Raw genomic sequence first — 14,023 nt, forward strand, 5'->3', positions numbered from 1 at the left:
ACACCTCCACTCTATCCCCGTAACCCCACCTAACTTTTTTGGACACGAGGGGGCAATTTAGCGTGGCCAATCCACCTAAACTTTGGACTGTGGGAGGCCAGATTTTGGGTGGTGGTGGGGGGAGCCGTTTGGCATAGTGGGTAGCATGGTGGTTAGCATAAATGCTTCACAGCTCCAGGGTCCCAGGTTCGATTCCCGGCTGGGTCACTCTGTTCGGAGTCTGCACGTCCTCCCCGTGTGTGCGTGGGTTTCCCCCGGGTGCTCCGGTTTCCTCCCACAGTCCAAAGATGTGCGGGTTAGGTGGATTGGACATGCTAAATTGCCCGTAGTGTCCTAAAAAGTAAGGTTAAGGGGGGGTTGGGTTACGGGTATAGGGTGGGTTTGAGTAGGGTGATCATTGCTCGGCACAACATTGAGGGCCGAAGGGCCTGTTCTGTGCTGTACTGTTCTATGTTCTATGATTAGTCTAGCATTCTTGTAAACCAAGCCTTTTTGCTGTGTTTGGATGTGAGCAGCAGTGTGGATTTTTTGATTTTTATCATTGTCCGTCTTTTTTGTTTTCTAGAGTCTGCTCCACAATCGAAGCACCCTAGTTTGGAAGTGAACAAGGCCAGCAATGCCGAGAGGCCGACCAAACCAAAGCAGGTGAAGGATTCTGTGCTGCCTCCTGTTGAGCAGAAGAAGTCGAATGCAAGGCGAATGAGGCAGATCGCCAAAGTGCCTGTCAAATCTGAACCGTGGGTTCAGCAAAGTACCCCCCCTTCAAAGGATTTGATCTGCCGCCCCCTCAAACAATCGACAGAATCCTCTAAGATAAATGTGGAGATGCCATCCCCGCCAGATGAGGGTTTGCTGCCTTCCAGGGAACCTCCTTCGGAAAGTGACCTCGGGGAAACCAGCAATGCAGGACAGGCTGGACTTGAAGCCTCTCCGAGGCCCACTGATGAAATTCTGAATGAAAATATTCCCCTCCAGAATCCCCAGGGTCCTCCAATTATTGGAGAAGTTCCATCTCCCCAGGGAGCACAAACCGCCCCTTGCCACAGCACCACACGTACTCCAGTGGCAGAGGAAAAGTTGGAGGATGAAAGGGTCGAAGAAAACTCTTGCAGTCTCCCCCTCCCACAATTGACAAAATCGTCTGAAGTAAATGTGGAGACGCAATCCCTGACAAATGAGGGATTAGCGCCTTCCAGGAAATCTCTTTTGGAAAGTGGCAGTGCAGGGACAGACTGGACTTGAAGCCTCTCCAGTGAGGCCTACTGAAGTACCGGCCCTGGCAGCAAAAGAGGAAACTCCGAATCAAACCGTTGCAGACAAGAATCCCCTGGGTTACCTGACAATTGGAAGAGTTCCTTCTCCGCAGGGAGTGCAAGCTGCCCCTTGCCATGGCAACACGCATACTTCAGTTGAAGAGGAAAAGTTGAAGGATGCAGGGGTTGAAGCAAACTCTTGCACGGCGGAATGTGGAGCAGCTGAAAATGAAGGCGAGGTGGGTTCTGCCACGTCACCTAGTCCATTAAATGGAGAAAATAAGGGGGGTCCAAGTGGTGGCTGGACGACGGAAGTTGATTTGGGCTCAAACAAAGTGCAAAATGAGGCACGTGTTAATGATCGAAATGAGTATTGTGGAACACGTATGTATTTAAACACCCTGAATGCTGACCAGGTCCATGTGGGTGGTAGTATTAACGGAGAGATGGAATTGAATAATGTCAATGTGCAACCCAGAGACTTGCCTCAATCCAGTTCACCAAGTTCGTCTCTGAATGGTGCCAGAGTTGGTTGTGTATCTGTAATCAATGATGGCAATGTTATCCCTGTGCCAATGGCAGAGAGCCAGGTAGATCTCAAAGAGCCTACTTTGGGAAGTTGCCTTGAGAGTTCCCCAGAGACTGATTGTAACATCTCTAAAGTTAAGCTAACAATGTACCAGTATTCTGAAGAGGCAGATACTGAAGACTCTCCTAATGAGCTTTGCCCAGAACCACTCCAGAGTCCTGAAGACAAGCCTGTCCCTGAACCCAAGAGCCTCCCAGCAACGTGCAAGATGGAGGATAGTGTTGGAAACAGGCCCTCTGAAGACAAACCTGGCATTTCACCTGAGGATTCACCTGAAGATCAAGGGGTTTCCAAGTCCAGCACTCTTAGTGGACATGACTTGGCGGGGAAAAACAGCAGTAGCACCAGCACTCCTGAAGAGCTGAAGGATTATGACAGTAGCTCGGGGGTAGAGTCCAAGTCTGATGAGAAACCGGAATCGGCCAATCTGTTTATTTATCGGACTGAACTGAGCCCTCAGGATGACCTCTTGGATCAGGATTTGGGGATTCACTTGGAAAGGGGTGATGAAGATCCAGAAACACTGGCAGCAGATGATCTGCACGGTGATCCTCCAACCGAGCCCATGGTGTCTTCAGAGGATGAAGAGCACTCTGAGGAAGATTGCCCAGGCGTGAACAAACCCATCCAATGTGGACTGGAAGGGATTGACAACCCAGTGTTTGAAGATAAAACCACAAGTGATTCGAATTTGGAAGTGCAGACTCAATGTGTGGTCAAACCCTCAACTCTGCATGCCTTGGATGAGAATGAAGAGCTTGTACCAACCAAGACTCCCCTTTCCCTTGAACACGGTTACACCGCGCCTGATTCCCTTGCTCCCCAAAGGTGCTTGTTGTCAGGTGCTGGATTTTCAGAGGATCCTACTTGTGACCAGACCCTTGTGTTTGGCCTTCAGCCCTGTGAGCCTCCGGTAAGCGTATCCACTCCATGTCCCCATCTTCCTCCAACCAAAAGCTCAACGGACTCTGTCCCTGGAGTGACTCTCTCTCTACACCATGTGCCGGGTGTAGACTGGCTTTGTGGGAACTTTATTAATCTCCAAAGGTTGAATGATCCTCCCATTGATGCAAATGGAGGTCACATGCAGCAGCAGAACTACTCTGCTTGTGAAAAGAATGGAAGTACAGGTAATGTATAAATGCTCATTGTCTAACGATAAACCTACCCCTGGGTGAAGTCGGCTTAACGTTATATTGGATTCAAGTCGTGGGGGGGGGGGTCAATTTGATGTATTGGATTTATGAGCCCTAGTGGGGATTGTGCAGCAGAACTATTCTGCACTGTGTGTGGGTCTTTATTATCCAATGAATTTTGTGCCACTACAGGTTGGGTTTTTTTGTTGCAAGAATGAATCTTTTCTTCCTTTGACTGACTTTTTTTTTTTTTGTTGTAACATTTTTGGAGCTGGCCATTTCTTCTTGGTGGTCTTTACATTGGGAGCAGTACCTTGTCGTGGGGGTGACTCCAACCGCTCCTCCAATCAACCCCCCCCATGTACTTGTAATGGGACTGAAGCAAGTGGTTGAAATGCCAGTTCGAATGTATTTCTAAATGTATAACACTTTAGCCACTGATATGAGCTGTCACTTATAATAAATTTTGGTTTTGAACTGAAGATATGCAATCTGGCCGTTTCTTTTTTTGTGAAATGATGTACGTGACAATGCAGCTTTTCTGAATAGTAGTGGCCAAAATATTGAAACACTCCAAATATTGCTTCATTTCCCCCCTGAAAAGATTGTTCCAAGGAAGCTCCTGTTGCACCATGTTAGCATGTTTCATCGTGATTTCAATTTTTTAAAACCATTCCTGACGTTATAATCCTGCCTCCCCCTCCCTTTTTTATAAAAATAAATTGAATGAATTTGGTTCTAGGGGTTGCAATTGCACTCTCTGGAAAATCCATGGCGGTACTGAGGTGTGGCAGTGTGATCAAATGGAATAAACACTTGTACCATGACTATTGTGTCTTCCCCCATGTTTAACATTTCCTCCGGAATAGATCTGTGTCTAATCCATGTCGTCTGTCAACAGCAAATGTCACATCACACACGACCTGACTCTCCAAATCCAAAATAAACCATTTGTTCTCTGTTTTGGAGCTGAAGATGCTGCTCGATTGGAAACCATTAAATGAGCAAAGCCACTGTCACTTGACTGAAAGTTGTTTTTGTTCTTAAAAAGGTGAAAAGTGAACACGTGGGACTTCCCAAACATTTAACCCTCTTCTTGAGGTCTGACCATCCTCAAAAAAAAACCAAGCAGCTTTTGTTCAATTTCACACTTGTTGTCATGACGTTGTCCCATTTTCATATCTGCATGGAGTTGTGGTCACCCCCTGTCTTGTGGGCTGTGCAAAGACTAAATATATGTGATTAATAGAACTGGCTGAAGTTTTAACATGACCTGAATTGACAGTTACATTTGACTGACTTAGCAAAGACATGTGGTCTCGCTATTTTCAGTCCGTCTGTCAATTGCACAGCAGGAGATGCATAAAACTTGCCTATACCTATTTTTAAAAAAATAATTTTTATTCAAATTTTTCAACAAATTTTCTCAACAATAAAGTAAACAAGGTGGAGAAATAAACAAAGAGAAATCCCCCCCCCCGGGCTGCTGCTGAGATTGACCACCCACTAACCCTCCGCCAGAAGATTGAGAAAGGGCTGCCACTGCTGGAAGAACCCTTGTACTGACCCCCTCAGGGCAAACTTGACCCTCTCCAGCCTGATGAACCCGGCCATGTCATTGATCCAGGCCCCCGGGCTCGGGAGCTTCGCGTCCCTCCACTAAGAATCCTATGCTGGGCTACTAGAGATGCAAAGGCCAGGGTACCGGCCTCTCTCTCCTCCTGCAGTCCCGGCTCCGATGCTACCCCAAAGATCGCGAGCCCCCAGCCCGGCTCCACCCTGGAACCGACCACCTTGGACAAAGTCCCCGCCACCCCCTTCCAAAACTCCTCCAACGCCGGATACGCCCAGAACATGTGGGTGTGATTCGCCGGGCCTCCCGAACACCTCCCACACCTGTCTCCTCTTTCCCCCCCCCCCCCAAAAGAACTGGCTCATCCTGGCCCCAGTCATGTGCGCCCTATGCAGCACCTTCAGCTGAATTAAGCTGAGCCGTGCGCAAGAAGAGGACGAGTTCACCCTCCCCAGGGCATCCGCCCACGTCCCATCGTCAATCTCTTCCCCTAGCTCCTCCTCCCACTTCGCTCTCAGCTCCTCCACCGAGGCCTCCTCCTCTTCCTGCACCATCTGATAAATCACCGAGATCCTCCCCCTCACCCACCCACGTCCCCGAGAGCACCCTATCCTGCACCCCCCCTAGGGGCAGCAATGGGAACTCCGCCACCTGCCGCTTAACAAACGCCCTAATCTGCATATACCTGAAAGCATTCCCAGGGGGAGGCCCCACTTCCCCACTTCCCCTCCAACTCCTCAAGTCGCAAACTTCCCATCGAGGAAGAGGTCCCCCATCCGCCTGATGCCTGCCCTGTGCCAACTCAAAAACCCACCATCCATTCTCCCTGGTGCAAACCGGTGATTGCCCCATATCAGGTCCCAGACTGAGGCCTTCACTTCCGCCTCCACTGCCCCCAAATTTTGAGGGACGCCACCACTACCGAACTCATAGAATACCTTGCCGGGGGGGAGTGGGGCTGTCACCAATGCCTCCAAACTCGTACCCACACAGGACGCCACCTCCTACCTTGTCCATGCGGCACCCTCCCCCTCCATCACCCACCTACGAATCATTGACACATTCGCAGCCCAGAAGTTGGGCAACGCCAAGCCGCCTACCTCCCTCGCTCCAGGAATACACTCCTCACACTCGGTCTTCTGTGACCACACGAACTCCAGAATACTCTTTATTAACCCTCTTTTTAAAAAGAGCCTTCGGAATCAATATGGGGAGGCACTGGAAAAGAAACAAAACTCAGGAGCACCGTCATCTTAACCGACTGGACCCTACCTGCCAAAGAATGGCAGTGTGTCCCACCTCCTAAACTCCTCCTCCATCTGTTCCACCAGCCTCTCAAAGTTTAGCCTATGCAGGGCCCTCCTAGCTATCTGGACCCCTAGATATCTAAAGCTCCTCTCCACCCTCTTCAACTGGAGCTCCCCTATCTCCCTCTCCTGCTCTCCCAAGTGTAGCACAAACAGCTCACTCTTCCCCACGTTGAGCTTATAGCCCGAAAACTCCCCAAGTATCTTGAACACTTCTGGCATCCGCCGCATCCACCACGTACAACAGTAAATGAAATGAAAATCACTTCAATGAAGTTACTGTGAAAAGCCCCTAGTCGCCACATTCCAGCGCCTGTCCTGGGAGGCTGGTACGGGAATCGAACCATGCTGCTGGCCTGCTTGGTCTGCTTTAAAAGCCAGCGATTTAGCTAAGTGAGCTAAACCAGCCCCATCTGCGTACAGCGACAACCGGTGCTCCCCCTGCACAATCCCCCTCCAGTTCTTCGAATCACTGAGCGCCATGGCCAAGGGCTCAATCGCTAACGCGAAGAGCAGGGGAGACGAGGGGCACCCCGCCTTGTCCCCCGGGAAAGCCGAAAGCCCTCTGACCTCCTCCCATTCGTCACCACACTCGCTACCGGGGAGCTATACAGCAACCTCACCCAGCTGATGAATCCCTCACCAAACCCAAATCTCCTCAGCACTTCCCACAGGTAGCTCCACTCCACCCTGTCAAAAGCTTTCTCCGCATCCATCGATGCTACTATTTCTGCCTCCCCAGACGCCGACGCCATCATAACATTAAGAAGCCGCCGTACATTGACATTCAGCTGCCTCCCCTTCACAAACCCCGTTTGGTCCTCATGGATAACCATCGGGACAACATCTTCCACCCTTCTGGACAGTACCTAAGCCAACAACTTTGCATCCACGTTACGGAGCGAAATCGGCCTGTCAGACCCACACTGGAGGGGGTCCTTATCCCGCTTCAGGTTCAGTGAGATTATTGCTCTAGACATCGTCAGGGGCAGAGCCCCCCCTCACTCACCTCATTCAGGGTCCTCGCAAGCAGCAGGCCCAGCAGATCTGAGAAGTTATAAAACTCCACTGGGGTCCCGGTGCTTTCCCTGTCTGCATGCTCTCCAGCGCCTCCATCAGCTCCTCCAACTCGATTGGGGCCCCCAGACCCTCCACCCGCTCATCCTCTACTCTTGGGAACTCCAGCCCATCCAGAAAGCGTTCCATCCCGCCCACCTCCCTAGGAGGCACCGACCGGTACAGCCCCTCGTAAAAGGATCTGAACACCCCATTGATGTCCCTGCCACCCCGCACCAAGTTCCCTCCTGCATCTGTGACTCCCCCTATCTCTCTCGCTGCCTTCGGAGCTGGTGGGCCAACATCCGACTTGCCTTCTCCCCGTACTCATATACCGCCCCATGCGCCCTCCTCCACTGCGCCTCCGCCTTCCGGGTGGTCAGTATATCAAACTCTGCTTGGAGACTGCGACGCTTCCTCAAAAGCCCCTCCTCTGGGATATCCGCATACCTCCTGTCCACCCTTACCATTTCTTCCACCAGCCTCTCCCTCTCAACCCTCTTTTCCCCCTCTCCCTGTACGCCCGAATGGATATCAACTCCCCTCTAACCACTACCTTCAGCGCTTCCCAAACCACCCCCACCTGCACCTCCCCTGTTATCATTGGCTACCAAATACCCCTCTATACCCCTACAGACCCCCCCACATACTTCCTCCTCTGCCAGAAGCCCCACATGAAATGAAAATGAAATGAAATGAAACCTCTAAACCTCTAAACATCTAACCCCCACAGCGGGCGCTGATCCTTCCCACTCCTCCAGGTCCACCAAATGCGGAGCGTGGTCAGATATGGCTATCGCCAAATACTCCGCCCCCACCACTCTCGGGATTAGCGCCCTGCTGAGAACCAAAAAAGTCAATCCGGGAATAAGCCTTGTGGACATGGGAGAAGAAGGAGAACTCCCTACCCCCCGGCTTCAAGAACCTCCAAGGGTCTACCCCTCCCATCTGATCCATGAACCCCCTCAGCACTGAGGCTGCCGCCGGCCTCTTACCCGTCCTCGACTTCGAACGATCCAGAGCCGGATCCAGCACCGTATTAAAGTCCCCTCCCAAAATCAAACCCCCCCCTCCCCACCCCGTCTCCAGGTCCGGGATCCGGCTCAACATTCGCCGCACGAAGCCCGCATCGCCCCAGTTGGGGGCGTACACATTGACCAGAAGCACCCGCTCCCCCTGAAGCCTACCACTCACCATTACGTATCTACCTGCACTGTCCGCCACCACACTCGATGCAACAAACTACAAGCTCTTGCCAACTAAGATCGCCACCCCTCGATTCTTCGCATCCAGCCCCGAGTGAAACACCTGCCCCACCCAGCCTCTTCTCAGCCTCACCTGATCCTCCACCTTAAGGTGCGTCTCCTGGAGCATAGCCACGTCCGCTCCCAGCCCCTTCAGGTGTGCCAAGACCCAGGACCGCTTCACCGGTCCATTCAGCCCCCTCGCGTTCCATGTGACCAGCTGAATCTGGGGGGTCTTCCTCCTCCCTCTGCGCCAGGCCGGTCAGCCATAGCTCTCCCTCGGCTCACCACGTGCCCAGAGAACCCCCCAGGCCCGTTCCCCACGGTGGCAAACCCCCTCCCCCTTCACTAGCCATTCCCCTCCGGCCCCTGCAGCAGCAAGCCGGTTTACCTGCCACCCCCCCCCCCCCCCCCAGCTGCGTAACCCCTTCCATTGTACTTTCATAAGTCAGCTGACCCCGGCTGCTCCCGCCATCCCAATGACCCCCCCCTCCCCTCGGATGCAACACACCCACCATTCCCCCCTCCCAGTGCCGGCCCCGGCCACTACCCCTCCAGCACTGGAAGAAAGCCTGTGCTTCCATCCCAAACCCCGCCCCCCCCGACCCAGCACGTGGGGGAAAAGGCAGGCACATGACCCAGCGGGACCATGAACATCCACCCCTCCAGCAGTGAAAAATGAAAAAGCACCCAAGTAAATAACTAACAGCCCCAAAAAGCAGAACAGCAAAAAGGCAACATCAAACACAGCCAATAAAAATGAAAGGATACCAAGGAGGACAGAGCCTCCGGACTATGTACATCATTCCCCAGCCCTCAGTTTGAATCCAACTTCTCTGCCTGAACAAGGCCCAGGCCTCCTCCGGAGAATCAAAGTAGAGCTGGCGGTCCTTGTAAGTGACCCAGAGGCGATCCGGCTGTAGCAGGCCAAACTTCACCAACCTTCCTGTGAAGTACTCCCTTCACCCGATTGAAACCAGCCCTTCTCTTCGCCACCTCCGCGCTCCAGTCCTGATAGATCCTGATCTCTGCGTTCTCCCATCTGCTGCTCCTTTCCTTCTTCACCCATCTCAGCACGCACTCACGGTCAACGAAGCGGACCAGCACTGCCCTAGGCGGCTCGTTCGGCCTGGGCTTCCTCAACAGCATTCGATGGGCCCCCTCCAGCTCCAGGGGTCCTTGGAACGACCCTGCGCCCATTAACAAGTTCAACATCACAACCACGTAGGCCCCCAAATCTGAACCTTCCAGCCCCTCCGAGAGGCCCAGAATCCGCAGGTTCTTTCCGACGGGAGCGGTTCTCCATCTCCTCCATCCTTGCCAGCCATTTATTGTGAAGCGCCTCGTGCGACTCCACCTTCACTGCCAGGCCCAGGAGTTCGTCCTCGCTCTCCAAGGCCTTTTGCAGTAGCTCTCGGATCTCCGCACCCTGAGCTGTCTGAGCCGCCATGAGCTTGTCCAGCGAGGCCTTAAACGGTTCCAGAATCTCAGCCTTCAGCTCTCTGAAGCAGCGATGGAGCAGCTCCTGCACCCACGCTGCTGGTTCCCCGCCCATCGCCATCTTGTTCTTCCTGCCTCGCACCTTTCTCTGCTCCAAAGCCGATTTTTTGACCGCTCCGCTCCTGGTCCAGTCCATCCACTGGCAGATAAGCACAGTGGGTGTTCCCACCCGGGGAAAAGTCCAACCAGCACCGCTGCGGGCCCTTAAAAGAGCCCAGAAGACCAGAAATAGCGGGAGCTACCGAACGTGCGGCTTAGCTCCGCATCACTGCAACCGGAAGTCAAAACTTGCCTATACCTATAATCATTACCCCTTTTTTTGTGTTCAGTGTGTAGTTTGGGTGTATTCTATACTATTAATCAGATGTGCAGGAAATGCAAATGATCTAGTTTGTTAGAAACCGGATTGTGCTCGACCATCTTCCATGTTGTAGTTGTAGATTTGCATGGAAAAATAAAAGGGGTTTTCTGCTTGAAACTTTTTCCCGAAACTTTTTTCCAAATCTTCAAGTGCTGTCAACTGTTGCAGGCCTCTTGAGTGAGGGTGATCAAACACCACAGACACCGGCTTGTGTGCCGTGGACGGCTCCCCTGCTGCCTCCTATCCTTTCAACCATCTATGAAGTTGAAACGGCGGAGGAGACTAGGCTGGAGGATGTTGAGAGAGAGGAGGCTGGCAACCCAGCAGCAGACTGGCAGTGTCTTGAACTCATTGACGATCCTGGTGAGAAGGTCCTGCACCTGCAGATTGAACCGGTGCAGGTGGTGCAGCAGTTGATCAACCAGACGCTGCTGCTCTCTGGAGACGGAGTCAAGTTGCAAAGCAAGGTAATGGTTGACCAGGCAGAACTGAGCAAATGGACAGACCTCATCTCGCCACTCGATGACTCCACGGCCAGTGTCACCTCCGTAACCAGCTATTCCCCGGAAGATATCTCCTCTTCCCAAGGGGAATGGACAGTGGTGGAGTTGGAGACTCACCATTAACACGTGTGTGTGTGTGTGTGTGTGTACACCGGTTTGTGCACTCTTGTCTCCATGGGCAGCAGTTAGAAATCAGATGGCCAACTTTTAATATTGAAGTCTTCTAGTGCTTTGGTTTTTAAATATTTCGGATCACCTTGGGGGGGTTTTTGGTGGCGTACATGCCCAGGTTGCTTCAATATAAATGTCTTATTCGGAGTGGAACTTTTACAAAGTGAAAAAGGAAGTTTTAAAGGATGGAATCAACTCCAGTTTGTGTACGTTCGTCCAAATGGGGCCTGATTTCTCAATGGAAGGATATGCTTCGAGGTATAGCCCACAAGTCAGTGTGCATGTTTTCTTTTTGATGCCACTGGGGTTGAAGTGTCCTTTTAACGTAGTGAGTTATACAAGTATGCAGGGAATGCTTTACAAAGCAGCCTTTTATCGCAAGTTTTGCAGGATAATTATTTAAAAATTGTTCAAATTGTCGTATCATTGGTCTAATCTCCAGCTGCTTAGCTCTAGGATCAACTGGACACTAAATTGCAGCAGAATGTCCCTTGCCTGTCAGTGTTGGCTTGTTTTTGGCAACAATTTGCTTAAATCTGAACACTGCACTGTTGGATGGTCCAAACTGAACTGGCAATTCGCATGCTGCATTTGAGCTTATCGGTGACTTTTATCAGGTGTCAGTAACACTTTTTTAACATCCATTTACAGTTTCAATACTGTAACTGATCCTGAGATCTCTGATCTACCTATTAGCTGTAATGCTACCAATTTTCTGAACGTGGTGTGTTTTTTTTTAATGTCCTCCATCCATGAACAAGTTTATAAGCAGATGGTCTTACTGCATAGTATCCAATCCAATATCCACACTATTGAAGGCGACTTTCAATCCAGTTGCCTATGTCCATATGAGAGAATGATTTGCTAGGATTACTGGTAAAAACACTTTCTAGGAAACATGTGTGCGAAGCATAATGCTTTAATAAAGCATAGTGGATTTCTGTATTTCAATTTCCACGCACCACTTGCATACTGGACTGGTAATTATAATTGGCTGAAAAATGATAGCACACAGACGATTGTCCCGCTCTCACATTTTAAACTGCCCTGCCGATTTAGATTTTCTGGCAGATGTTGTTGTGTTCCCCGAAGCAACTGTGTACAGATCACCTCTGAAATATTCCTGTTTAAAATTTACCAGGAATGTAGAAAAGTGCAGAATTTGGTTTGGATATTGCTCTGTAGGTCATCCGTTCGAACTTGATTCTAGAGATGGATTTGTTTACAGTAAAGGCAGCTGGTTAGTTTTTAAACTTGTTTTTTATTTGAGTATTGCCATTTTTAAACACCTAATCCATACGTAGCTCGTTGTATCGAATGGAACTGTTGCAATTATTTTACAGCTACAGCAGTGTTGCCAAGCCTTCAATGTTCTAGCTTACTAAGTTAAATCTGAATAGTTTTTTCATGAATTTAAAGTGCCCAATTCTCTCTTTTCCAATTAAGGGGCATGCCTACTCTGCACATCTTTTTGGGTTGTGGGGGGTGAGACCCATGAAGACACGGGGAGAATGTGCAAACTCCACACGGGCAGGGATCGCACCTGGGTCCTCGGTGCCGTGAGGTAGCAGTGCTAACCACTGTGCCACCATGCCACCCTTAAATCGGAATTGTTTTTGCATGAAGGATTAAGCATTTCAAATTTTACAAATGGATGCTGAATTTCATACTTTCATTATAGTATCAAACACTTTGGACAGTGATTTAGTGTGGTTCCATAATCAGGTGAAAAGTTGTGTAAGTGATGAGTTGCTGTTGATATTCTGTGCCTTGCCTGTCAAACAGAGGGGAGCTTGGGTATGGCTGGTTTAACAGAAGGTTAAAATTCTGTCCCCCACACCTGCTCCTCCTCCTGCAGTAACTAACAATGGCTGAGCTCAAACCCCCTGATTTGTGCAAGGTGAAAACTTTGTTCTTGAATGGGCATCTCCTTGCTGGGCAGTAATTGCCCTTGCTTTGGCAATGTGTTTTTGTTTTTTTTTTTAAAAAGCAATATTCAAATGTGCTAGTTTGTCAACCAATAAATTTGCACTAGTTCAAAACTTGCATGTTGATTTGGATTTGATCCTAGTCATTCTCTTCCTCCCCACACAGTGCCCTCCCTCTTCTCTCGCTCTCTCGCTCTCTCGCTCTCTGTCTCATTTCTCTCTCTCTCTCTCTCTGCCACACACACACCCCTGCCTCGCTTGCCCCCTCTCTCTCTCTCTCTCGCGTGGATTAATTCACCACCTAGATTCTTGGTTAATATCTTTGCAAAGAGCTGAAACTCCCAAACAAAAGTGGATTTTCAGTGCCAAGTTTGTGGAGATGCTAATCTTGTGGAGATACTTATCCGTGTGAGTTAGTCTCTATGCCGTTTTCTCGAGTACAATATGCTATTTTCTAAACCAGGCAGTGTGGAACTTTGTGATCATCTTGTCAGGAGGAGGCAGTCGATCAGCTGAACTCCGGGGCTGAACTCCGGGGAAGGAGTAAACTTTGGGAAGGAAGATGTTAAGATGACACTGTACATGTTTCTCCACAAAAATTACATGAGTGTTCCTTTGCATGATTTTTTTTGTGTGAAGGTGTACTGCAAATAAAAATTTTTTCAGAAATTGAGTGTTGAGTCAACTTCTTTACCTGGCAGTGACTTGTTCTTACACCCCTAGCTCTCCAGTCTATCTCTTACCGAGCCTATCCCTGGCAGTGACTTGCTCTTTTCCCCCAGGTATCCAGTCTACCTCTAGCCGAGCCTGTTTCTTAATCCAAATGATTTGTACAGGGGCAGCATCCGTTACAGAAGCGGACTTGCTAATTTTTAATGCCTATGATTTGGTTTGAGTAACTTGTGTATCCTACCTGTCTGTCCCTTTTTAGATAATCTTTCCAAAAAAATTGGAGCAATTGTTGCAGATTACGCCCAATTAAAACTGGCTCTGATAGGCCTTCATGCATCATTGGTGCCTCCCACTGAGACATCACTGCAGACCAATGGGCAGCATGTTAGCATAGTGGTTAGCACTGCTGCTTCACAGCACCAGGGTTCGATTCCTGGCTTGGGTCACCGTCTGTGCGGAATCTGCATGTTCTCTTTTCCCCCCCCCCCCCCCCCCCCCCTTGCGTGGATTTCCTCCCACAAGTCCCGAAAGACGTGCTTGTTAGGTGAATTGGACATTCTGAATTCTCCCTCTGTGTACCCGAACAGGCGCCGGAATGTGGCGACTAGGGGATTTTCACAGTAACTTCATTGCAGTGTTAATGTAAGCCTACTTGTAAAAAAGATTATTACTATTATAGTCTACCTCTTAAAAATATTACAGAATAAATTTCTCCATTTATATTACAAAG

The 14,023-nt window shown here is 50.0% G+C and overlaps 2 protein-coding genes across 2 annotated transcripts in view; both read left to right on the plus strand.

Annotated features, from left to right (window-relative positions):
* LOC119957105 (proteoglycan 4-like) overlaps nt 1–1,278 on the plus strand; it is a 32,968-nt gene extending 31,690 nt beyond the window's left edge. The window contains exon 5 of the mRNA XM_038784801.1: nt 566–1,278. Within this exon, the coding sequence (XP_038640729.1) occupies nt 566–1,242 (677 nt within the window). The 3' untranslated portion in view covers nt 1,243–1,278. The remainder of the gene's footprint in view (nt 1–565) is intronic.
* On the plus strand, nt 1,239–12,674 carry LOC119957104 (AP2-interacting clathrin-endocytosis protein-like). Its single transcript, XM_038784800.1, has 2 exons — nt 1,239–2,972; nt 10,188–12,674. Exons 1-2 carry the CDS (start codon nt 1,640–1,642, stop codon nt 10,643–10,645), a joined length of 1,791 nt encoding a protein of 596 aa, XP_038640728.1. The 5' UTR covers nt 1,239–1,639; the 3' UTR covers nt 10,646–12,674.
* Nucleotides 12,675–14,023: the final 1,349 nt, after the last annotated feature.

This window comes from Scyliorhinus canicula, chromosome 25, assembly GCF_902713615.1.
Source record: "Scyliorhinus canicula chromosome 25, sScyCan1.1, whole genome shotgun sequence".
NCBI lineage: Eukaryota > Metazoa > Chordata > Chondrichthyes > Carcharhiniformes > Scyliorhinidae > Scyliorhinus > Scyliorhinus canicula.